Source organism: Acanthisitta chloris, unplaced genomic scaffold (genome assembly GCF_000695815.1).
Source record: "Acanthisitta chloris isolate BGI_N310 unplaced genomic scaffold, ASM69581v1 scaffold21939, whole genome shotgun sequence".
Lineage (NCBI taxonomy): Eukaryota > Metazoa > Chordata > Aves > Passeriformes > Acanthisittidae > Acanthisitta > Acanthisitta chloris.
Genome location: NW_008691128.1, coordinates 69,604 through 97,081, shown reverse-complemented (window position 1 = coordinate 97,081; position 27,478 = coordinate 69,604). Strand labels below are relative to the sequence as shown.

General features: G+C 36.8%; 1 protein-coding gene across 1 annotated transcript; it reads left to right on the top strand.

Annotated features, from left to right (window-relative positions):
- The first annotated feature begins 12,126 nt into the window (after window positions 1-12,126).
- Window positions 12,127-13,041, top strand: PEX2 (peroxisomal biogenesis factor 2). Its single transcript, XM_009082132.1, has one exon. It carries the CDS (start codon window positions 12,127-12,129, stop codon window positions 13,039-13,041), a length of 915 nt encoding a protein of 304 aa, XP_009080380.1.
- The last annotated feature ends 14,437 nt before the right edge of the window (window positions 13,042-27,478 follow it).

Sequence of the window (27,478 nt, the reverse complement as noted above, 5' to 3'; positions counted from 1 at the left end):
CCAGACTGCAAACTGCACCTGTTGCAGCAGGTCCAGACAACGGCCCCAAGGGCTGGGTAACATCTTCTGTAAGGACAGGCTGAGAGAACTGAGGCTGTTCAGCCTGGAGAAGCAAAAGCTTGGGGACATCTTTTCAGTGCCTGAAAACAGGGTGCAAAGGGGATTGAGACAGGCTCTTTTCAGTGTGCACAGTGATGTGGCCAGAGGCAGTGGGCACATGGCAGAGTGCAGGAAGCTCTGCCTTGAGTGCAAGGAAGCACTTTCTCACTGTGAGGGTGACCAAGCACTGGCACAAGTCACTCACAGAACTTGAGGAATCTCTCCCTCCTTGAAGATACTCAAAAGCTGTCTGGACATGGTCCTGTGCAAGTGTCTCCAGACAACTCTGCTTGAGCGGGCAGAGATTGGACTTCGTAAGTTTACAATAAACACACTGATCCCTTCCTACTTCCCCGTTATCACATTTTTTGAAAAATAAAAAAGGAGGGGATAATAGTCAGCTCTGATCTTTTCTCTTTTTCTTTTTTTTTCCCCTTGTAGCTTGCAGTAAATACACAAGTAGTATCTGGAAAACTCACCACCAAAGTTTCACAGACATACTTTAGGAAATTCTGAGAGGGGAAACTGCTCTGTACTACTTTAGAATGACTGCAAATAAATGACCCCTTTGCCAGCAAGCTTTGAGAGGCATGTTTTTCTTTAAATCACAACCAACTCTATTTTATAAATATTTTCAAGTGTCTGTTGGTACTTCACATCATAAATACACTTAACTTTACAAATATATTAGCATTACTCAGTATATATGGAGCTGAACAACTTGTAAGATACAAAATATGAAAAGGATGTATTTACACTTGTATGCAATGTGTGCAGTTAGAAGATGGTAATTTTTGTCAATTAAAATCAGGCTTTTACTGGAATACCCTAATGTAATTTTTCTCCCTAGCAAGGTCTGGTTTCCAAATGTTAACTTTCTAGGAACAACATATGAATTCATGCTATTTTGCAGAGCATGCAGAGAGTGAATTTAGATTTTCAACCTAAATGATGGTAAGTTGTTTATGACTTAAAATGAAAATTAAACCAGACTCACTCACTGTATTACTGCTGCAGTTAATGATGACAGCCTCTACAACTTGTTACATCTCTTGGACTGCAGCAGTTTACTTCACTATGGTGTTTTCAAACAGGCTGCTTATGCTGGTTTGGTTTTTTTTTATTGGTTTGGTGGGTTTTTTTTGAGGGGAGGGAAGAGCCAGAGGCAGATTTGTTTTTTTTCCTTTTGACACCTAATAGAATATATACTTTTTCACATAGGTCATTGAAGGGAGGAAGAGAAAGTGAAAGTCACACCCTAGCATGCACTCAACACCAGCTACTCTACAGTACTCCCTGTAAAGTTAAAAGCAGCAAATTTTAAAAAAAAAAAAGGGCCAGTGTGTTGTGCTAAAAAAGGCTGCAGGCTCATTAGTCAGATTGGGCTGCATGTGGCCAGAGGAGGTAACCTGCTCTCTGTTGTGTAGCTTCTTGATGAGCTGAGTGGTTTCTGCAGCCATGCATTTGACCTACATCTACAAGCATTGTCAGTTCACATCTAAACTTTACAAAAATACTCAGGAGGAGGAAAACAGAAAGAATGTTGTCTCTTTGTAACCCACAGTGGTGCAACTCCTGATTCAAGGTTGACTCTGGCTGGGTCTGGGTACTTTCTCCTTTCTCTACAAGGGAGGACCTGTGGAGGTTTTAGGCCTCTAGAAAGAAGTTGAATTGAACACTGCTAATATTCATTGTGTTTGTATGAGTAGCAGCCTGGGAACAATGTGTCTAAAAATGCTGTCTCTGCCACTCCTTTTCTTCACTGTCTGTTTTTGCTAATATTGTCAGTGGGGTTAGAAAAGAAAGGAGATAACCAAAATTTAAATTCCAAGAAAACTTTAAAATTATATTAAAAATAATATTATTCAAAAGTAGCATTAATTCTATAGGCAGAGGAGCTGACAGAAGATATCACAGGAGGGGTCTGGCAAGGACAAAAAACTTTTCCTGGAAAGGAAGTTAATATAGGGCCATGACACTGTGGGGCATAACTGAATCTTGAAGGGTAATTCACTTTGGAATTGCAGAGTGATTTTAGAAGCTGTAACAGCAAACAGCTCCAGCTGCCTAGTAAGGAAGTTATTATCCCTCTTTTAAACTGTTACTTGTAATACATGTGTGCAACCATGCCAGTGGATTCTAAAATGCTAATGAAGTTATAGGATTGAGGAGACTGTGGTGAAAGCATATCAATCTTCCCTTGTGTGCTTAAAGTTACTGTAATTACCAAGTAATAAAACTGTCAAGATTTGGGGACACTGAGCACATCTAATTTTCCCAGCACCCCTATTAGTCACTGTATATGCCAAACATTTCACAGTACAATCATATTAAAAAGGTAAGAGTAGGGAATAACCACAGTGTTACTTATTTAAAGAGAGTAGCCTCTCACCTGCAAATCTGCATGAATCCTACAGCAAACTTATATGAATAATTCTTTTTATTTTTGAAAGACAACAGAAAGTTTCATTGTTCATATTTGCAGTGTTGTGGTTTTTTGCTTTCACATTCAGCGTGTTGGGCTTGAAGACCACAAGAGCAGTTCTAGTCAAATGAAAGACTTAGTTTTCTATCTTGCTGTTGCCTGGTGGTGGATATGAGAGTATGACACTGAGATTCAAAAGCAGCTGGTTTCATCACTGCTTGGTTTTCCTGGCCCTGCTGCTCTTCATACTAGTACTGTGTGTATCTTACCTGATTCTGTGGATCCATTTCTGTGCTAAATCTGCAGAAAAATAAATGTCAACAGGTGTTTTGTTGCCAGTTTAACATAGAAGAACAGTTCAAATAGAGCGTCAAAGGAGTGTTGTCTGAAAGGATACAATACACTGTAGAAGGAAGATGGGAGAGAGTGCATGTAGCTTTCAAAATTACATCATCTTATGTTTCTATAGAACACAAGCCTAAAATATGTCAGGTGAAGTACTGTTCTTTATCCTTAAACCAATGGAGAGTTCTTGATTATAATTAGATCCAGTTATTCACAAGTTGTGCCATTTAATACAAGGCCAAAACTTAAAACTGACAGTGAACAGGTTTGTCTTTTTATTGATGAAGGGCTTTATTTGCTCTAGCATATCATAAACATATACAGTCTGTAACACACTGTTTTTACACGCAGTTCTCCTTTTGGTACAGATGTGGACAAGGGTTAATAATGACTTAGCTATGCATTTAGGCCAGATTTTACCATTCTCCTCTAATAAGTATTTCTTGTAAAAGGTTAAAGGACCTTATGTTCCTGCTGTGCAGTACTTGGATCAGCATTGTTACACTTGCATATCGCTGAATATTCATGACTGTACAGTTGGTATGCATATGTATGTAAAAAGGAAGAAAGTTGGAATCAAATCTGGGCAGTGACTGTGTTTCACAAATGATAAGCATAAGGTATTTAATTCAAAATTTCAGGGTTCTGTCATCTGTGGTAAATTGTATCAGAGTATACAGAACAGGCATTGCTTCTGAATCCCTTCTGTGTATCTTCTCAATCTTCATCCTGGCATCACCATACCTATCTGGTGATCCATTCATATGGATCAGACAGGTAGGAGCAGAACAGAGACACAGAGCTGTGAAATGGGAATTTAAGTTAGATGACTGGTTTTTTGGTTTTTAGGTTGGTTTTTTTTTTGTCTTTAGGTAGTTTTGAATGGGAGAAAGGTAAGGAGGGGCATGGAAAAGATTCATAAAATTGGAATTCACACTGTGCTTGACAAATAAGGCTGTGTGAGACACAGTGCCCTTACAACAGTGAAATGCAGGTATTGCATGTATCACAAGGTATAAGACCAGCTTTTCAGGTAAGTAACAGTAGCCAGCAAAGGAAGAGTTATGGCTACAACTGCCCATAGTGTGCTCACAACTTGCATTCATACTCTGTCTTTGGACCATTCTGAAGGGAAGCTGCATACTCTGCTGCCATGTGATGTTTCACTTGCTTTACAAAAGGGATGGCACATCTACTAGGCTTTATGTCCTTTTCACTTTAACACATGCAATGCCCTATTACTTTGTTGTCCATCTTTTTACCAGAACTTCATATTCTCTTCATAGCCAAAATACTTTCAAATGCAAGAGTCTCCCTGTCATATGTTGATAATCCTGTCAGCAGTTGAGACCTGCGTTTTTAGCACAAGGGATTCTTATCTTTCCTGTGTTCTCACACCTCTTGATACTGGTTTAGTTGGAGATGTTGCCCCTTCCTTGCAAGGGACTACTGTTCCTTCCCAGTTAACTATCACAGCTGCCACTCTGTCAACTACTTCAACCAAGTCTCTTCACCATTTCGGTTTACCAACAGCAGTGGTAAAGGAATTCAGATAATTCTCGTTACTTAGTTCTAAAGAAAATACTGCCAATATTGTATATTAGGCATATGTGTTTGCTCATCATCTTGGTGTTCAAGAGATTTTTTTAACCATGTTTTTTGGAAAGCCTCAAGTTACAATGCAGATTTGTTTTTTCTTAAGCTTTTGGGGTTTTATCACTGATCTAATTAAAAGGAACAACAGTTAGATTTCATTTAGTATGGCAGAGAATGGGAATTTATAAGTGGAACTGGCATGTGCCTTTAGAGATGAATTTGCACTTTGATGTACTAAGGAGAGAGGTCGCAAAAGAGAGGAAATAAGACGGGGGAAGACAAGAAATGGGATATGGGATTAAGAAGAATAGCAATTGAACATATAACTTGTTACATGTTTATCTTCCTATTTATTCCAATAAATGACGATTAGGTCCATATCCAAGAAGTTGGTAGGATGATGCTCTCTCTGACTTCTGTGCCAGGAGGAATACAAATGTGCTTTGAGCTTTTGCAGTATTAAAATTAACATCACAAATTTTAAAAGGTAGTATTTTATATATTAATTATGTGGTAATTAGTCTATCAGATCTGGTTCTTTGCATCTAATAATCTGCCTTTTAAGAATGCTGACTGATGTCACATTTTTCTGAAGTCAGTAGGAGCTCTTGGCATTCAGAGTATCTTTAACTGTGGCCAATAATAGTCTTGGTTGCTAGCATTCATTGAGGGAATGTATTACACTGACATGGGATTTTCAGTTTCCATCAAATGCTGAGGATAATGACTGATGTACACCTTCAACAGTACAGCACTTTCCTACTTCTCTTCATTACTGTTGTATCAATTCTGGCTCTTCTGAGCTGGTTTTGATTTCGTAACTTGAAGCCCTAATATTTTGACTCTGGCAGGTAGCTTATGGAAGATAAATCAATGAGCAATCATTAGGTTTTCTTGCTGTCTCCAGGCATTCAGCAGTGGCTAATCTCTTGTATCCCATTTTATGAATCTAAGTTCAGTTTATGAATCTGAGTTAAAGTTGGAAAAGCAACCTGTGATTTTAATGTATCTTTGTCTCATACTTGGTCTTTGGACATGAAATGTTACTGTAGCATTTAGGATTCTGGGATTTGTTACTAGTTGCTCATTCAGTCCTCCTAGTGTTTTCTTTTACTTTGTCTAGTTTTGAGAAATAGTCCTTCCTCCCCGGAATATAAGGAATAAATAACACTTTATGTGATTGCGGTTACTGGCTTTTCAATTAGTGTTAGTAGTTATTCCAAATGGTTAAAGAATCAGTTTATGTTCTTTAGAAAATTATAGGTATTTGGCTGAAGTATATAGAAATTCAGACAGTAACACAAAATCAATCTTTTGTAAGGTTATTTGAGGTAATGATATAGTGATAAGTTAATTTTATAGTGATTAAGAGACAACACAGTTGGGGCTCCCAATTAGACTTTGATCTGAGGATATTTCTCTCTACACTTGATGAGCAAGAAAGAGATGAGAATTAATGGTAAGACATGAGGTTTTGAGCAGCTGGAGTCCATGTCCTGTGTTATGAGAGTTGGTGTAAAGGAAGATCTTAAAATTGACTGAATACATATAATTTGATTTCTCATCTTTAAAATTTATTGGTTTTAAATTGACATTTAAAATATCCTCTGCTATTGAGAGTACCTGAAAAGAGCAGTTAAATGGTATACATTTTCACAAAAACAGAAAAAAACCAAGAAAAAACCACACCACATTGGCAAAAATAATTTCATCATTGTTGTAGGGGGTGGTAAGATAGTTTTCGATGCTGTGTTGATACCCTACATTTACAAACATAAAAGGAGGAATAGTAGACCAAGGGTGTAGCTTGCTCCTGCAGTCTCACACATCCAGTATGGCAATACTGAACGCACAGTACCAAATGCATTGTAGCTTCTGAAGGAAAAGGGAATGTTGTGCTAGTGTTATCTCCAGAGAGACTATGATTCCTAGCATGCCCACCACATACTGCTTCCCATGCCTGGGCCATAGATGTCAGTGCTGGGACTTAGCAGAATCTAGTCTGTTGAAAAGGCTAAAAAAATGTTGTCTTTAATGTATACCCTGTTGTTTCTTTGTGTTGATATAATTCAAGGTAATATAAATTATTCATAAACTAAAATAGTAATAATTAATGTTAAAGAGATTTTTATATGTGAGGAATTCTTTCATGACCTGGAAATCAAAAGAGTTATCCAGGTAAAAATAAGGTAACATGATTAGTGATAATTATAAAGGAATAGCATAGGAATGTAAGAATAACACCAGTGACTCTAAAGAACAAAATAAGTTTCAATTTACAAAGCACAAGAAAAGAATCAAAAAAAAAAAGGATCTAAAAATCTGAGTAAGAGGAGGCACAAAGGGATAGGTCTGTTACCTAGACCTGTTATTAAATAAAAAAGGAGAACAAGTAACAGACTTTCAAAGACTGGTTCTTTACTTCATACTTTGTAAAAGAGATATGTTGTGACCTGCTACTTTCATAAAATTAATCTTAGACAGGAAATAACAGTGGAACCAAAGCACAGAAAGAATAGCCTAAGGAATCTTAATATAGATGTGCTCAAGTGGCAAATCCTAATAAAATTCATCCTAGAATGATTGAGGAATTAGGCACCACTGATATTTATTTTTTATTTATTTATTTAATATCCCAGAGGGTGAAAATAGCCAGCAAAATGGGTTTGTGTGGTGTCTGGTTTTGTGCCTCTCTATTCTTCTGTGAAGAGAGTTATTGAAGCTGTCAGTTTTGATTCCAAATAAAGGTTTGGGAGTAAATAGTTTAGCAATTAATTTATATCTAAAAGTGTGTAGAAGAGAGGTTGTAAAACAGCCAGTATGGTCTGACGAGGCCTGTTTGTAAGAAACCTCAATCTGTTTCTCCTCTTGGAAAGGATGACAAGCTTAGCAAGAAGAAAACTTTAGGTACAATACAGCATGAGTTTAATAAAGTTTTTTTCCCTGCATAAGCAAACTAGGGAAATATAATATCTCCATTAGATGCTGATATTATCAGCATCAGCTTGAAAAATTTCCTTTACAGCATAATTATCTATAGTACTCTGTCAAGACGAAAAAGCATTAATGAGTTGGATGATAGAAGAGAACACATATTTACAAAAGTTAGTGATGATAGGAGCCAGAGAGGGGTTGAAGGTTTGGGGTGTTTTGGTTTTCTTTGTTTTGAAAAGGAGATCTGAATCCAAAATACTCTTGAGGTTGGAGAAAACATCTAAAATCAACAAGATGAAAAGCAATGCAGGCAGGCCTGAAGCACCACATTTAACAGGAAAACTCAAATACATGACTCAAAACCAGGAAATAAAAAAACAAGAGAAAAATGTCAGAAAAAGATATGATATAGTGGGCTCAAGGTAAATTTGGTTTTTTTGTGGCTTTTATTTGGGTGTTTGGTTTGAGTTTTTTTTCTGGTGGATCATACCAGGCATGTTGTAGTAAAGAGGATATTGTCTAGTTTGGCAAATACCTGCATAGTTAGTCTCCTTACATTCTTTGATGCTTTTCACTCTTGAGAAGTTGCAGCAACATGGAAATTCTTCTCCATTGTTGTTATTGTTTTCTCCTGTGGAATGAAAACCACCCTTATTTATAATAATGATGCTTTAGATTGAATATGATAAAAAGATTATTTGTAATTATTAAAGTGATAAAACACTGGAACAAACTACTTAGAAATACTGTGGAATCAGCTTTCTTGGTAGTTAAACACCTGTCAAGATGTTCTTGAGCCTGTGTTCGTTTTGAATTGGGATTAAGTAGTCTCTTGTGGTCCATTTCATCTCTACATAAGTATAGTGCTCAGACTGCATGTTTTGGCTGCACAGAAGAGATTGTCTGAAAGAGTTAAATCATGAACTCAATGAAGTTAGAGTGTGCTACATTTTGCATCCTAAATGTAATTTTAATTTGGAGCAGTAAAGAACAAAGTTAGGTTTTTTTAATGAATATATTTCTATTTGGCTTCCCAAAAAGTGCTTTGACAAATCACACTTAAAATTATTTTGAGGCTTCTGCATGTATGTATGTATGCCTTCTAATAATTATGCTAGAAAAGCAGGGAATGTGATTGCAGTAGTGCTGAGATAGTAGAAACCCCTTGATGACTCATCCACAATGGAATAGCTCTGTGGAAAAAATGGCACCCAAGAGGTTACTTGGATTTGTATATTTCTGCAGGCAAAGTTTAAAGACCTGTAAATTTAAATGTAGAATTTTTGTGGGCAGAATGCATTGACAAATATGCCTGATGGTAATACATCTCATACTGATAGTGCTAGAACAGGTCAATAATAATGCTTATATTGATAGCAGCTGTGCAGGAGATGTTACTTGGTATTATAGCTAAAATCCATGTTATCCCCTTAATTATAATTACATTAATATTGACAGGCAGTTGACAATACTCACATTACTATTGATAGATTTCTGTCAATAACATGTTTCCAAATAAAATATATTCATTCATAATTTGTACAATGCTCAATAACAGCACTAATATATACCAGAAGAAATTCCTCTTTCCATAGTGATATACAATAATTATTTTTTTTGTTTTGTTTCACAGTGTACTGTACAAGTGGAATTGTTTCTCTGTTTAGTTAAAAAAACCCACACAAAATACAAGTTACTGAAGCAAGGAACATTACGGGGTTCTGTGGGGTTTTTTTCTGTATTATTATGTTTATTATGTTTATTAGTATTTATGTTTATTATGTATCTGTGTGTTGGTACTTGTCTCTTTTATTACCAGGTCTATGATTCTGAGTACTTGAGTTTTAAACTACTTAAAGTAAGAGAATTAAAACAGTAAGGAATTGACAAATAGGATTTAATGAAGAAACATGGAGGAAAATCAACATTCTCTTTGTATTATGCATAGTTCAGCAGAAAATGGAATGCAAAGATAATATTAAAAAAAGGTCCAAGTTAAATGCTCTAACACTTACTGGCTGTATTTATTATCTAGTTTTAAACCAGAATAGTTCTCATTTATTTCTACTCTGGTACTGCTGTTTGTGAAAACAATACAAACTGAAAAATCTCACAGATTTCTCAAATGACTTTTTATAGAAGTAGTTTTAAAAGGGAAATTTCCTGCCATAGCAAAATAGACATGAAAATGTAGACCTCTCAAAGAAACAGTTGCTCTTATTCATAACATTAGGACATTTGCAGACATTTTCATAGGACAATGCAGATTTCAAAATTTCCCTTTTAATATTTGTTTGAGTATCTTCCCTATGAGTGCAATAAGACCTTAAATCAGTTCAGAAGAAAACAGTGTGTAGCAGAACACTTCAGCCTGTATGTAACAGTGAGCACACTGAAATGTGCTTACACATTAAAATCAAAGGTATATGGATATAATCTTTAGGTAACTTGCAGGGTCCAGTTAACAGCCATGGCCTGTGGCAAACTTTCAGTGTTCTTAGCAACATAGAACTTCAGAACAATATTTTATTGCTTGAATTGAGAACACTTATTCGATTGTTCATCAAAAAGAAAGCTTTTCTCACATAACAATATTACAAGCATAATGTAAAGGATTTTAAAGGAGTGTCTATTGTTGTCTGTCTGGTGTTCTTCCTTTTCCATATGATCTGTATAAAAGTGACTCAAAGTTGGATCAATCTGATAGCTGGCAATTCAGGAAGAGACATTAAACATGTCACTGTTAAACCGTATGCATGGTGTTGATTCTATTTTTTAAAAAAGGAGACTTGTTGGATTTTGCAAAATTTCAAAGGTTAATAGACAGCGGTTGGGCTTGTTGGTTCAAAAGTGGTTCCCATTTTCTGTTTATAAACTTCCAACCCACTCTGAAGAGATTCGCTGATGTTATTTCCTTCAAATAAAGTTTTATATGGATCATGGACGTGAAAAAAATATGTATAGTCACAAATCAATTAGATTCTGCAGTAAGGCAAAGGGAAGATCAAGCTCCAAGTCCCAGAAAAGATCATCTAGTCTATCCTCCAGTGAAAATTGAGGATAAATTCACTGCTAAAACAAGTAGGTTGGAGCATCATTTGGTCAAGTTTTAGGAATTTCCAGGGATAGAGATTTCATAGTCCCTGTCGACAAACTGTTCCAGCTTCCTTATGTCCACTTGGAATTTCTCATATGGCAACTTAACACAGTTGCCTCTTGCTTTTCACTGTATCTCACAGAAAAGTTTGACTTAATCTTCTCTGCAGCCCTCAGGTAATGGAAGATGACTCATAGATCTGTTCTTAGCTGCCTTATCTTCAAGTTGAACAATCTCTTTTCATGTATCAGGTCTGGGCTCTTTTCAGTTTGTTGACACTTCTTTTGTACTATTGATAGAAAAGAGGCAAAACTGGAAGTAGTATCCCAGGTATAGACTCACCAATGCCAAGCAGAGAGGCATAAGCACATCCTTCAGTCTGCAGGCTATACACCTGCTAGTGTACTGCAAGGATGCACTGGTGACTTGTGTTCAGCTTACTGCCTACCAGAATCCCCAAGTCCCATTTTCAGAGCAGGTATGCAGTTATATAGGCTCCCAACCTATATGGGTCCCATGGGCTTTCTTGTGAATTCATGTTCCATCATAATCCTATGAATTTGGCACATTTTTCTTGGACTTCAAAAGGTTCCTCGTGGCCCATTACTCACTTGCTCCAGTTCCTTTAGATGATACGCTATAATGGGGGAAAAGAACCCAACTGTAGAGATTAAGGTTAGATATTAGGAATAGATTTTTTACAGAAAGAGCATTTATTTTTTAGTCACAGAATTCCAGATGCAATAACATTTAAAGGAAGCAATTAAAAGAAATATTTTTATTTTTCTCTGTAATGCTTGAGCAAGAAGAGTATACCTTTGTTGAAGTTGCTAGCATACATTAATCATCTTGCCACGAAATTTGTTATATGACAAGTAGCACAATCCCACACCTGTCAAAAAGACTATAGAAAAATATATGCAGACTTCTGTGATGCACTGTGTGATAATTTATGTCTGAATGCTGAGTATTTCTTTAATCTCACATGATTTTTCTCTAAACAACTCACTGCCTTTATTTAGCAAGTTTTATCTTTCCCACCTTAATTTTCATCTATATCTTTATGTAATTCTTAAATTTGTTAGTGTTTCTAAGATTCTGATTTCAGCTGCAGCTACTGAAGTGTTCATATGGCAATATTTTCTGTCCACCCCACTGTTCTTTTTCTAAATTTTTAGTTAGTTTGTTTACTTTCCCTATTACTCTGTAGAACACAGTACAGTTTTAGAATTCTTCTTTCTGGTGTATTTTAAGGTCCAATTGAATATTACAGTTATGTCCAGCAGTATATTTTTTAAAGGTATACAGTGAAATATTAAATCTGTGGAATTTTCTAAATATCTGGAAGTTGTTGAACACTTGCCTATAACCAAATCCAAGTGTTAATGATTTGTGAGAAATAGTCAAATATCATTTCTTTGGAGGTGGAATTTTATGCTGTTAATGTAAAGCTTCCTGAAAGGACTTGTAGCATATTAATAACATGTTAATATAGCACTCTGAAGAAGCTTCTTTATTATTTCTTGTTTACTGCTGGTATATTGCAACTTTGCTATCTTTAATAAGAACAGAAGTAGGAAATGCTAAAATCTATTTGTGTTTTATTCCTAGAAAGTTTTTTCATGAAGAAATGGCCTCCAGCACTGGAAATGAAAAGAGCGTGAATCCTGTGCTCAGAATAAGTCAACTTGATGCTCTTGAACTAAACAAAGCCTTGGAACAACTAGTGTGGTCCCAATTTACCAGCTGTTTTCATGGATTTAAACCAGGGTTGTTGGCTCATTTGGAACCAGAACTAAAAGCATTTTTATGTCTTATATTATGGAGATTCACTATCTATTCCAAGAATGCAACTGTGGGACAGGCTATTCTGAATATTCAATACAAGAACAACTTATCTCAGACAGAGAAATACCAACCTCTGAGCAAAAACCAGAAGTTATGGTATCTTATTTTCATGGTTGGTGGAAGATGGTTGGAAGAAAGATGTTATGATTTGTTTAGCAATCGTCAACAACAATCTTTCTGCAAAATTAAGAGCTATATTAACTTTGGAGCTGGACTTCTTAAACTTTGTGGACTTGTAAATTTTCTGGTTTTTCTTCAAAAAGGAACGTTTGCAACACTTACAGAACGCATTCTAGGGATTAGGTCAGTTTTTTGCAAGCCACAAGGTGTTCGTCGCATAGGATTTGAGTACATGAACAGGGAGCTCTTGTGGCATGGCTTTGCTGAATTTCTGATTTATCTGCTACCATTTATTAATGTACAGAAACTGAAACTTAAAATTTCTTCTTGGTGTTTGCCTATTGCAGGTCTTTCCAATAGTGAAAACACATTAGCAGCTCATTGCAGGGAATGTTCACTATGTGGGGAATGGCCTACCATGCCTCATACCATAGGCTGTCCACATGTTTTTTGTTACTACTGTATTAAAAGTAACTATTTATCAGATATGTATTTTACGTGCCCTAAATGTGACTCAGAGGTGCACAGTGTTCAGCCATTGAAGTATAAAATCGAAATGTCAGAAATGCATGTCTGATATTAGGTTGATTGAAGTTTATACTGTGCATGGAATATGTTGAAGAGATTAATGGAAAAATTCAGAAATTGTTGGAAGCAGACTGCTTTGGAGACTCTAATTTGTTTTAACATGTATCTTTACTGGTCTTAGGGGGTTTTTTTTGAGTAACAGTGCCAACTTGCCTCTGAAGGAAAGAAAAGAAAGGAGTTCACCAGCTCTTCTACTTTCTCAGACTACTTGATCCCAGTTTGGTACCCCCATGTTGTCGAATCAATCATTTTTAGATGTGGAGTCTATGAGCCTGCTTCTTCCTAACTGCAGGCTATATACTGCCCTCAAAGACAGAGAAGATGCCCAGTAAGCTTTCACCCATTTTCTGGATATTCTTAAGCTTATTGTAAAAGTTTGTGCCCTTACCAACTTAGTAGATGGATTTAGTGGGAAAGTCATCCTTTTCTTGCCTAAAGAATAATTTTAAATTTGTTTATTTCAAATTTGAATTCCTGATGTGATGTTCAAAAAAACACAAAGGGAAGGTATAAGATGAAATGTGATTTCAATAGATTTTTAGTTTTCATCATGTTCAGCCACAGTAACAGGACATAAGCTAACTCAAAATTGCTTTGTTGTCAACAGACCATAAGATTTAAGTGATCTATCTGGTAGATAAGTAGATGCCTCATAGTTAGGATGTGCCTACAGGTGATATAACCACCTCCCATGCAAATACAGTGCATCTTCTAGACTTTCAGGAGATGACTGAACTCATTTTCTTGGGCAGCTTTGTCTGTGATCTTCAGTGATATATAGATGACCTTCCACTTCTTCCCTGTAAAGCTGGGGGATGAAGTCTATCATCCATTGGAATGTGACAGCTGCTCAAGGTAACCTGCATTCTTTTAAGTCACAGACACTGGAGAAAAATGTTTACTCACAAGATGCTGTCTGTGGCAATTGCCACTCTTGTTTTTTTGGTGTGGTCAAGGTGGGTGCCAAATCTCATTTAACAACTCACCTTCATACAGAAATAAGATCAAACACAGTTATGTGCATGTTAACATACTGAAATAGGTAGCTTTCCTGCTTTTTGCTTTCACTATTTGCTGTCTTAGTTGGCTTTGCAATGTTTTGATTATTCTGTTTTAACATTTTTTCCATTTATTATTCAACCTGGTTTTCTAAGACTATTTTTTTAATTGCAATCCTTTTTGTAACAGAGTCTTACCCAGAAGAGTTTCATTAACACAAAAATACATTGCATCCACTTTTGACTCTTAAATTCTCGAAAACGTACAGAGTTAAACTGAGTAAATAGCTTTGTGGTGGCTGTGCTATTGATTGGCTATCATCAGTAGTGAATCCCAAAAATAGTATGGTAACAACTGATGCAGTATCTTTGATCTACTTTTATGAAATGGTTTATTACATTCTTCACTCTACATTCTGATTAAAACAACCCACCAGCATATTTGTTTGAAGATCTTGAATTCTAGGTTTTGATCTTTAGAGTGTCACACAACGCTTTCATCTGATGCAATTAAATATAGTTAGCAGGTTTGTAACTATCTTTGGGATAGCCCAAAACTTCATTAATTCTGCTGCAGTTCTGTGAGTCAACAGAGACTTCAGAGCAACTGCTTCCACATACTGTGCTGCAATATTATTTGCTGTAAAATGTGTATAATAGCAGCCTGTCATATTTCTGTTATTTGCTGTTGCAATTAGAAACAGCAGGTGCAAATCTGTCTTTATTAGAAGTATCAAAACTGGCAAGCCAGTTGGAGAGTATCCTGGAGTCACTTCCTGATCTTGAAGTGATTCTGTATGAGTTGTCCCTCCACATGACTTAATAGCTGTTCCCAAACAAATGTATAGGCAACTCTGACTTCGAGGTGGTCTGATGTCTCTAAAAAGCAGCATCAGCATTTCTGCTACCTCTATTTTTAACTATTCTTATTAGTGAAGATTTGTAGCTTACAATCATAGCAGAGCTTTGTTTGCTGTGGACTCTTCATTCATTCTGAAGTCACAGTGCAATATTTTGTCAAAAGAGCATGGATTCTTTATATTGGACTCTGTTAGGTGTCATGTCCTCCTTAGGTAGGAGTTAACGTCTTTCCTATTTACAGACATTTCATTTTTCTGAATATTTAAAGAATGTTGTATTCCTTTTTCATGGAATGTTGTCTTCCTTTTTCTCTCTGTCCTGCTGTTTGATTTACCTAAGCTGTATGAATTTCCTTAGGTTTGTTTTGTCTCTTGGAGCTTGATGCAGGTAAAATGTATACTCCAGTTTTCATCTCTGTTAGAATATCAGTACAAAACCTATTTCCAGCGGTTTAGTACTTCTGTTGTGCCGCTGTTTTCTGCTGGCTATGCTATATTGCACTAGACTTCAGTGTTTTACTTCTGGAATTAAACTTCTGATACTTAATTTGTGATGACTTATTATACCAAAGCATTGGCCTGTCCAGTAGCATCTCCTCATCAGGGTGTTGGGTTAGTAGCCCATAGCATTGACAGTTTATAAAGTCTGTGTCTTAAGGCATAAACAAACAGTTCGTGTTACCCTAAGATCTTAAGGTGTGGGGGTTTATTTCTTTTATTGTCCATGCAGGTAAGCAGGTACCAGACATCTCATAGAAGTAGAAAGTTTGGGAGGAGAGTGGTTGGTTTTGTCAGATACAGGAAATTTGTAATTTTTTTTTTTAATTGACCATGTGGTGAAACCTTCACCACATTGATAAGACCAAGGTTCCAAGTTGCATATTGAAAGACTACTTGCTACCAGGTTAGCTTTTGAGGACTTGAAAATCAATATTCAGCAGCCTTCTTATAGCACTTTAAAATCAAATATATACCTTTTTAATGTTATAATTCTGTTTTGTTGTGTTTTGTGATATGTAAACTGCAGAAAAGTCTTCCTTGAAGATATTACAGGAAAAAATCAGATAGTTTGCTGACTAATTGAAGGATAATTAGTTTTACATACTAATTGCCTTGATAATTTGGCCTCATAAGCATTATATTTTTCAGACTAAAACTCTGCTGTAACAAGGGACTGATATATCTGGTGATGCTTCCTGCAGTAGAGGGAATAAAGTTTATTTTGGAGTGTTAATCTCTAAACAAAAGGGGTTTTGTGTTCAGCTACCATGAGAATGTACTTCTGAGTGACCATGCGCATCAGTGAAAAGGATGAATGCATAGGATTTAAGGAAGCTAAAGGGCCAGAACTTTCATTCAGTCTTAGATAGGAAGGAGCTATAGCCTTGTATTACCAGTTTTCTTTGTGCTCTTTTGTGTGTCTTTGTGTACTACATGAAGATTTTCGTTGTATCAAAAATCAAAAAATGAAGTCATAGCTGAAACAGACTAATTATATTAATATACTAGAAAACTTTTCATATCCTCATTTCAATCAGAATTACCAGTTGTCACAAGGTGTGATTCTGGAGGCATTTAGCTGAAAGGAGTCAGAATGCTCATTACTTACTTCCACAGACCACCACCATTCTATTTACTCTATGTGCTTTAAGAGGCATCTTGTTTAAGTAGTGTTATAGAAAACTTAAAAGCAGGAGTTTCTGTGAAATTATACTGTAAAAGAAATGAGAGGGATAGTATCCAATTTCTGCATTACCTGAAAATAGCTCTTTATTTTGTGGTGGGCAAGGATGATGTCAACCAAGTAGTGCAAAGATGTGAAGAAAGATGAGAGAAATGTATTTCCTAAGTACAGTCTAATGAATGTCTTTATTTGAGAATACTACTACAGTTGTTATCTGGGATGTATCATTGTCATGAAAACCAAGCTGCCAAATAAACTGTACTTTTTAACAGGAGGTTCTGAAGTTTGCCTTTCTTAAGAGACTTTTTTTTTAAGGATACATATGCTTACTCAATGGGTGATTTCATACTTTGGTATTTATGAGACTAAAATAGAAAGTGGGAAACTAGTTTATAGTTTGAGTTAGCTTTAAAAGTTTATTCAGTTTTAGGTTCCAAAACAAATTATCTTTTTAATAATTCTCCTTCTGCGCAGAGTAGTCATGGCAACAAATTATCAACTGTCCCACTTTGCCATGTGTTTGCTAGGAATCAGTCTTGGCTTGTAATAAGGAGACAATATTGTGGCATGATTGGATACGGGGTAGGGTCATGTGGTGGCTGCCATGATAATAATAATAACTATAATAACTGATGGTCATTTACTTCTAATAACAAAGATATGGTAGCCTGGGCTACTGCAAGTCACAGTGCATACAACCAAAACACCAGGGAGCAGTTTCAAAATGGTGCTTCATCCCCTTGCACGTTCCCAGGAAAAACTTTGTAGAATTGGTCAAGTACATTACAGCTTGCTGCCTTCAGCCTTCCAGGAGAGCTTACCATGCTGATGCCATCAAAACATCCACCTAAATTATTACCACAATCTGAAGTTTCCAGCATTCAAGGGGAGTCCATTTCCAAGGCAGAAGCTGTCACAAACCTGGCAAGGTGATCAAATAGAGGTCATTCAAGGAAAACACATTTGTGGGAGGGATTGCTCTCAGGCAGGGACATTGGGGCCACATCACTCAAGAGTCATCACAGACATGCCTGTGGAACATCTGCTAAGGCAGTCATCTTTTCTAGTCATTTAGTCATCTTTTCTGTTCTCTGGAACAAATCTGGGGTTTTGGACATCTACTCAAACTGTCCGTTCACTGTGTACAAAATGCAGACCTATTGCAGATGAGAGGTGTGGGGAGACTTGTGCAACAGCAAGTAACAGATGGTTCTAGATCTTGCAGGCAGTCTTTAATGAGTACAAAATCCTTAGTTGCAAAGCTCTCTGATCCTGAGTCTACTTAGAGAACAGACTGGTGAAAGTATGGTAAAATTGGCCAACTCTAATCTGTCTAGTTTCAGGGACACATTTCAAGGATAGCTCAGGGAACAAAAGGTTGGCAGTCTGGTGAATGCTCTGCATTATGCTATATTGGAAGAGCTGTAATGGAGAACTAATCATAGTGTGCTGGAGTAGCTCGGAGAGAGGGAAAGACTGACTCCTCTCTTCTGCCATTTTCTGTATTCTTTGCAACCCTCTGTCTAATCTCTGACTGCAGAACTGCCAAGTTTGATTAAACTGAACAAAGTGTTTTGTCATGTCTGCTAGATTTTAGTCACTTGCCGCCATCTCATTTAAAGATCTTGCGTAAATAGTCTTTCAGGACACACTGTGCCAATGAAATAGCCCAGCATAGCATCTCCAAACTGTTTGTATGGTTGGGAAGGATACCTCTGGTGCAGTAACTGTGTCAAGGACATTGTTCAGCGATACATTTTCTTATTAAAAAAAACAAAGTCACAGCTTATAGGTTCAGTGGGTGTCTTCAGATAAATACACCTGATTCCTCAACTACATTCCTAGCTTGCCCTCTGTAGTTAGTTCCCTTGTGTGTGGCCTGAAGATAGGGTGCAGGGTTCACCCTAGATAGAGCAGGGTTCTCTGCCTAGGGACAGGGCAGTCCCTAGGTCTAGGCCACTGGAAGAGTGCCTATTGCAGCAAGCAAAGGCAATTAATTCTGTTTGGGTAGTATTGACCCTTACATTGGAATATGTATTAGCTCTGAAGACTTGCAAAGAGTTTTGTACTCATTCTGCATTAAATCAGGTATACTGCCTGTTGAATACTCTGAATGAATTGTCTCCTATTATATCCAGTTTTGATATAAGGTCTTTAGTCATGGTTGTGCAGTAAGGGATAATGGGCTTGGTATTCTGGATGTTGATGTCCATTTTGTCACTGGCGATCTTCTTGCTTTCAGATGCATTAAACCACTACAGAAACTGAACATACGATGTGAAGGCAAATGATCTGGATAGAGGTGCATGGCTCATGACAAGATATAAGAAGCAGTCTTCATAATGCATACCCAGAGGCTAATTAAGCTTTTCTTAAAATGCCTTTGCATTGATGGAAAGGTTTCAGTCTGTTTGCACTTAAGTAGCTAAGTTTCTCATATAAGTGACTACTGTAGTGAGTTATAAAATCTACAAAACAGTCTCTGTAATCAATAAAATCTTCTATTATGTGAGTACAATATTTGTTGATAACGCCTAACTCCAACTTCCTTTGATGCAAGCTCCTACCAAAGAGTGGATTGTTCCACCTAATAAAGTCACATGGTTCAAAGATAAATTCAGGTTCATAGATAAATTCAATGATTGCCATTGCTTGAGGATAGTTTTCACAACAGGCTCTAACATCTCTATGAGTTAGCACTCAATCAGAGCTCTAGGGGAGCATGGCTTCAGGGTAAGCAGCATGAGGTTTTCAAAGAGGGCCTGTTCTATGCAAAAACTGCACTCACTGCTGTTCATTCCATACAGAGGGCGAAACAGTCCAATGTCGTGTGAATGGTATTTCTTCTCCAAAAGCAATGCTTGAGTGGCTGGAGCATGCTGCAAGTGCAAGCATGAGATGGGCAATTAGCCAAGAGGCACAGCTTCTATTACACACATTGCTTAGTGCTATGAAAATGCATCTTCATAAAAATAATACTTATCAATTGATCCAAGAAAGACTGGTACATGCAGAACCAATATAGATGTCAGGACCATGGAGATTAGAAGTATGAAGAAAATGTCACTTGTAGTTTTTCACATACACAGCTTTTGCTAAAGAAATGCAAAATGCATTAGTTATTAAAAATAAATATCTGCACATTTCCAATCACCTACAGCTATTCCTGGAAATATATGGCAGCATCCAAAACCAAATCACATTCAAGTAGGAACATCTTTAACTGAAACGTATCAAGACACTAAAATTAAAACATTGTAGCAATCAAACTCAACTGTTGCTGAATGTAAGAATAAAACAGTTCAGTTAAATTCTCAAAATTAGCTCCACTAATTAATTTTCAGGCATACGACTCTCTTAAGGTACATAAAATTGTGAAGAGCTATTTTCTTACTCCTGAACTATCAGTTTAACTTGTGCTGTAAAGAAGTTGCTAGTGAGGGGACATGCAAGGAAAAGCATCTACTTGATTTCCCGTGATTACAGAGAGACATTGCTTGCTTTTTGAGGAATTGCTCACGAGCATCATTTTCTTCCATACTATGTTTCAGATCTGTTTTTTGAAGCAGAATACATATTTTTGGGTAAAAGTATTCACTTTATTTTAAGATATGTTAACAAAGGTAGCAGTGTTAATATTGTCTCTGGGTGTTTTGGGTTGTTTTTTCTTCTCTTGTAAGGCCTTACAGAATGGATGGAAATTTTAATTCTGTTTTAGAAGTAAAAGGAAAAGAATGTCCTTTTTGGCATTTTGTAAGTAGATGATATTCTGTTAGTGACTGCCTTTTCAGTAATGTGGTGGTCTAAATTCTGAATTCTATTATTTTACATCTACAGTAACTGAAAATATATTTTTTATAAACAGCAAACTTCACCTCATAAAAATTCATTACATAAGGGCATAAACAAGTACTTTTCCTTCCAGTCATTGGCAGTAAGTGATTCATCAGTTTTCCACAGAAAACCAATTTCATTGCAGATGTTCTGCAGACTCCCTGAATTGTAGAATCATATCATCCAATCCCAGCACAAGGAACGTAGGATATTTTTTTAAAGGGGGAAAAAAAGGCTGTGCTTAGTCTTTTTAATAGGATTGAATATCATTTGCTGTCTCATCAGTTTTGTGAAATAACCATAAAGTAATCAGCTTGCCATTCTTTCCTGTACAGGCTGTCAACTTACTCACAATGCTGATTTCATAGCAAGTGCATAAGTGAATAACTTGCAGGAGAGAAAAATCTTCCTTTGAGGTTAAACAAAATGTACCTGGGTTGCATAGTTGTCTTTCTTTATTTTCTTCATTCTTTCTTTTCTTCTTTGTTTCTTCTCTTCTTTCCTCCTTCCTTCATTCCTTCCTTCCTTCCCTTCTTTCCTTCTTGCTTATTTATTACTTCAAAATATAGAAATTTTCCATAGTAATCAGCCACTAATTTTCATTGTCTAACAGGCTTGCTTTTTTTTTTTTACCTTTTAGAAATTTTTTATATTAGGGTTTACTTTTATAAAAACCAGTAATTAACTGTTAATTCAATTCTGGTTTTCCCTAATGAGCCAGAAATAAAGGATGGACCTAAAAACTAGTTTTTGCAAATGTATGCAATTTTGTTTAATTCTATTCTGTATAGCATATAGGATCCACTCTGCTATATTTCCATTGCATTAAGTTATGTAGATACAAAATTCAATTTTGATAGCTGAAGGAGGGAAGGAGACAAAGGAATATATTGAGGTGAAAATGAAAAGGGATGGGGAAAGTTTGAATCAGAGAAACCAGAACAGTAGCTTGCAAGCAGTAGGAACCAGAAAGGAAAATTATTTTCCAGTAGGGAGACTTCATTTCATTGATAACTCCATGATGGGGTTGAATTTAGCCCTTAGAGAAGAAGCTGATAGTAGCAAAATGCACAAATTAAGTCAGCAAGTAAATGTTTTATACTGCTTTAAGTCTTGCTGTAAGGCCTCCATTTCCCGTTTTGTTTTCTCCATTGCTACTATTCTTTACATAGCACAGAGAGAACATATCTCCACATATGTGTGAATCAATGAACAAAAAGCAAAGCAAGGTCCAATCTTATAATCAGTCATAGAATCAAGAACCATTTAGGTTGGAAAAGACCTCTAAGATCATTGAGTCCAACTCTTGCCCTAGCACTGCCAAGTCCACCACTAAACCCTGTCCATCTACAGGGCCTTTAAATGCCTCCTGGGGTGATGACTCAACCACTTCCTTGGGCAGACTGTTCCAACACTTGATAGCCCTTTCCATGAAGAAAGTTTTTCTAATACCCAGTCTAAACCTCCCCATAGTGCAACTTGAGGCTGTTTCCTCTTGTCCTAGTGCTTGTTGCTTGAAAGGAGGCTGACCCCCCACGTCACTACAACTTCCTTTCAGGTGACTGCAGAGAGTGATAAGGTCTCCCCTGAGTCCCCTTTCTGCAGGCTAAACAACCCCAGCACACTCAGCCACTCCTCTTCAGACTTGTGCTCCAGACCCTTCCCTGGCTTTCTTGCCCTTCTCTAGACGTGCTTCAGCACCTCCATGTCTTTCTTGTAGTGAGGGGCTCAAAACTGAACACAGGATTCAAGGTGCAGCCTCACCAGTGCCAAGTACAGGGGGATGATTACTGCCCTAGTACTACTGGCCACAGTATTTCTGATAGCATGCTATCGGTCTTCTTGGCCAGCCAGGCACACTGCTGAATCATTTTCAGCCATCTGTCGCAAGTCACCAGAGAAGAGTTTGTGCCTGACCCTTCACTTCCCCTCATGAGGAAGTTGTAGACTGCTATGGGGTCTCCCCTCAGTCTCGTCATCTCCAAGCTGAAAAAGCCAAGTGACCTCAGCCACTCCTCATATGGCTTCCCCTCTAGGCCCTTCACCATCTTTGCAGCTCTCTTTTGGATGTTCTCTAGTAGTTTAATATCTTGTTTTGTGGTGCCCAAAACTGCACACAGGACTCAAGGCTGTACCAGCGCAGAGTAGGACCAGGTCAAGCAAGACCTGCCTTTCACAAACCTATGCTGTCTGAGCCTGATCCCCTGGTTGTCCTGCACTTGCTGTGTGATGACACTCAGGATGATCTGCTCCATGATCTTCCCTGGCATCGAGGTAAGGCTGACAGGCCTGTAGTTCCCCAGATCCTCTTTCTGTCCCTTCTTGTAGATAGGTGTCACATTTGTCAGCCTTCAGCCAACTGGGACCTCCTTGTTCAACCAGGACTGCTGGCAAATGGTTGAAAGTGTTTCAGTGAGCAATCCACAAAAATAGTATGTAATTTGATGCTGAAAAAAATGGTGAAAGTTGCAAAGTAGAAACCTTTGTTCAAAGTTTGAGAAAACAGCAAAATCCAGATCCAACTGACTTTTGTTGACCTGATCAGATTCAGAATATCACCAGACCTAGCTATGTCTATAAGAGAAAATGAAACCTGTCAGGACCTGGGGTTTTTTGTTACTCTGGCCGGTCTACATGGCACAGCTCCCATCTGTGTTAGTAAATTTACTACCCATCATAAGAAGATTACTTTGAACACTTGATCTCAGTGTATTTATATGTATATCCATAAACAACCACACAGACTTAATTTCTAAGTAATTTCAAATATATTTCACATGGTAAGCATTTCCCATGTATAGCAACTATGCTCACAGATTGTGCAGTGTAACTGAGCTCAATAATTGATAAAAACAGACAAAAGATGCATGTTGCCTTCTTATACCAACCTCCACAGAAAAAGGTTATCAGTAGAATTAGAGAGTCATAAAAGCAGCATCAGGGTAAACTTTGACATTGCTTGTGCTGCAGAAGAATCTGACTGACCCTAGAATTCTCTCTGTTTTTTTATTGCTTCTCCAGGTCATTTCTTGCCAGGGCAGAATCCCTGCATGTTTTCCCTCCTGTGCCTGTTAGAATAAGCAAAGTCACTGAAACTGCTAGTGTCTATGTTTCCAAGTTAAAATTCATGACTTGTAAAAAAAGTGCTGCAGAAATTATCTCCCCATGCCTATTCAAGTTCTTGCTGTGCAAGGACAGTGGAGCAAAGCCTACACTGGGTTTAAGCATGACTATCTCCTAGACACACTCTTGCCAACCTCATTTCTGGCTCTGAACCACACAGGACCAGGATGTTGACTGACTGTGTGTCAACAAAGAAAAACTGAATTTGGTATACCTCCTAAAGGACAGTGCTCTCGAGCTACCTGTATTTGTCCATTACAGGTCATGAAAACAAAACATTGATCCCATACTGAAGCCCTGAGCATGTGCAGGCTCTTACTCCTTCAGAAATCTAGGTAATTCATCCTGTATGTCTGTATTTAACTGTGTTGCAAACAGCATGGATGACTATCAAATCTAGAAGAACAGGATCAGGTACTTAATTCACACTTTTGGTGTAGAGGGAAAGGATGAAACCTGATGTCATTAGTCAAGCTTTCCTTCATCCATGAAGATGGAGCTATGGAGTAAGTGCCAACCAGTACAAAAAGATCCGTTCAGTCCTAAATTAAAGTGTGGTGAAAAATGAGAAATTGCACCCTGATGCTGAGGAAGAATGGATTTCTTCATATATAAGTTCATACATACATAAATATATATGGTGGTTTATTAACTATTATTTTTAAGACCTACTGTTGTAGAATTATAAACTTTCCTGTTCTGAAAGCAGTACTGCTGTCCCTCAGGGTGCCTGAGATTGTAAGATCAGACACCTAAGGAGAAGAGTTTACAGAGTTTTGTAAGAATGAGCTGTGACAAGGCATAAAAATATGTTCCAGGAGAAAAAAAGCTATAGACATATGGACAGAAATAAAAAGAAGAGGAAGTAATTTCAGAGAAAAGCTTAAGGAGGACTTGAAAAAGGAAAAGGCACTTGGCAACTGGGGACAAGAAAATTTACCTCATGCAGCCACTTGGATTGAGGAGAGCAGCACGTAAAATGAAAAAAAGTTGATTCTTACTGAGGTATTGAAAAATCCTATTGAATTAAGTTTTTCCTTTAGGATGCCTTGCTGGAGTTTTCTGTGTGAAAAACAATCAGTCTGCCTACTGCAGGCTCCAAGTGAATATGTGGGAAAAGATTTTTCTTTCTGTGATATGGGTTACACTGACATGTAGAATGGAAGCTTAATACTGTACTTTATCATTAGTCCAATGAAATTACAGATATCAGCTCCTTTAACAAATTAAAGTTATCCCATATGGAGAAAAGGATTAAACCACATACAGAATTAAGGCTATCTTCATTCTTTTCTGGCCTTGAAATGAAAAGGATCGGTTCGAGAAAGTTGCTAGGAAACCATAATCACAAGTGTCAGAATAATACATTTTTATTTAAAATAAGAAATGTTGATTAATGAACATACTTAACAGATAATGAGTAAAGGTATTGAAAGCATCTATGTTCAATCAAATTTTAGGTGAAACATTTAATTTATATGTTGAAAAGCCAATGAGAATTGAAAGTCTTCAAGGTAAAGCCAACCAACTCATGCAGTTAAAACTGAAGGACACAACAGTTTCATGAGTACTTTATTAGAAGCCCCTAGATACTAAGAAGCAAGAGAAAATGTTTCCAGTGTGCTAGTCCATTATGGCTAAAAAGAAAGAACAAAAAAGAAAATTATTTAGCTGTTAGAGTCTCATGTAGACATGCTGTTGAAACTAAGGTAAAATGAGCCAACTGCTTTGGAAAGAATGAGTTCAAGGTAAGATAACAGAGATGATGATGTATATGTAGCACATTAAAGTTGGAGAAAACTAAGTAATGATTTAAATTGATGGCAAAGTAACTTCAGCTTAAATGAAAAGGTAACTTATTAAAACCTAAAGAAAGAGTCCTAAGATTTATTATTCCAAAACCTCCAACAGTGTCTACTGCAATAGCCATGTTGCTTTAATTTGTGTCATGACAATTTAAACAGGTATTATGCCCTGAAAACACTAACATGATATTTTGCATGCAAGATTTATGATCCTTATGTTCTTGGAACAAGGAGTCCAAGTAGGTTACATAGCTAGGAATCTGAAACTACAAGACCTTGGCTTTCTTCTCTCACATTTAGATGCATGTGGCAATGTATAATAAACAGCTCACTGTGATGGCCACCTCAGCTTCATGCACATAGCATGGATTGCGTCCCTATTGATTCATGTTATTGTCAAGAAAACCAGTTAACAAGACCATCCATCCAAGCCAAGTAAAATAGTTTGAATGCTATGAAGAAATTGCTTCCTATATGCCAATAGACACATGCAAAAGAAATGAGACACTGGTCCAATATCTGGCTGCTGATCATTTCCTCCTACTAGTAACAATAAAATCTCTTTGTAGATACAAATCATGCTAAGTCTTGTAGGGATAAAAAACCTGTGCTAACAGAACAGAAACCACAAAATGCTCTCAAAGTAATGGTAGTTTGAAATAAACTAATCATTCCATTTTTAAGGTGGAAAAGTCATAAAAGCATGATGTATTTCCACAGTGGTTTTACTTGATACATAATAAATCCAAACATTTCTTTTTACCAAGCCATCACTTAGTTAATTCTAACTTAAATATTTCTAATAAAGTATTCTGTGCATAGGTTTATCTCTAATAATGAAAGGTAGCTGCATGCAATGAGAAAACATTCATGCCTAAAGCAATTACAGTGCAGGAAAAATGCATTGTTGGTGATGTTAGCTGAAACAACGGCTACTTACTCAGACAAAGCATAACCAGAAATAGTGCTTCACTTAAAAGCAAAATAGATTGATGTTATTTTAATAGTCTCAAATTTGAAAAATCTTATAAGAAGCACAGTGTGCAACACTATCCGGTAAAATATTGAAATTAGGGAAAAGAAGGTTTGGTAACTTGTAATGAAGAACAGCAAGTATGTGTGTGTACAAAGAAAAGACAGAGATAGCACTAATTTGGAAATGGTTTGTACTTCCAAAGTTTATAGTTGCTTCTATTAACAGTTCCAAGCCTTTTTATTTAGGCATTTTACTTCTGATATGCCCTTCCTGGGCAAATTGGAAAGGACTGACACTACAGAATCTTCTCTTGAATTGTGTCTTTATCACCTAGCAAAAAGAAAAATGAATAAGAAAAAATTGCTGTTTATTATTTTGTGAGATAAATTACAAACTCCAACAAAATATATTTGTTTGAACTTGGATAGTATCATTATTTAGTCATCATTACATGGTATTATTCTGGATGGCTTAATTCATTTATATTAGAGTTTAATTTAACACTAGATCTTGAATCTGTATACTAGTTAATGAATCCAAACTCACCAGAAATGCAACATGAGTAATCAGCCAATAACTAGCAAAATTAATTAATTTCTATTGTGTAAAGGAAAAAACAAAGTAATGCTCTATATAAATTAGTGCACTCCTTTCCTTTCTGCACTTTAGGTGAGTTATTTGTTGAAATACATAGCAGAATTTGCTCTTCTAGGGAATCTTGGGAAAGGAGTTATCAGATAAATCTCATAGTTATTATATAGGGGTGAAAAGCAGGTGTGTAGAAATGAATAGTTTCTTAGGAACATTTTGAGGGAGACCTTTTTTAAACCTTATATTCACAAAAAGAGACTAAATAATATATAAGATAAATGTAATTAGCTCTTAAACAGAAATAACCAGGCTGCAAGAGCATGTTCAACGAAGTATCTCAGCACCCAAGTCCAAGAGAGTGATCCACAGCCCCCATGGAATAAACAGTCACCTTGCTTTCTACCAGTAACTATGTTACTATAGCAAATTTCTTAGACACGTCTGTGTGAGGAGACAGCACCAGCTCTAGATGAGGCTGCAGGGGAGGTAGCAGTCAAATATGTACGAGTTTATACCATCTAGATGTGTCCTTTTAATGATCTGTTTCTTTTCTGT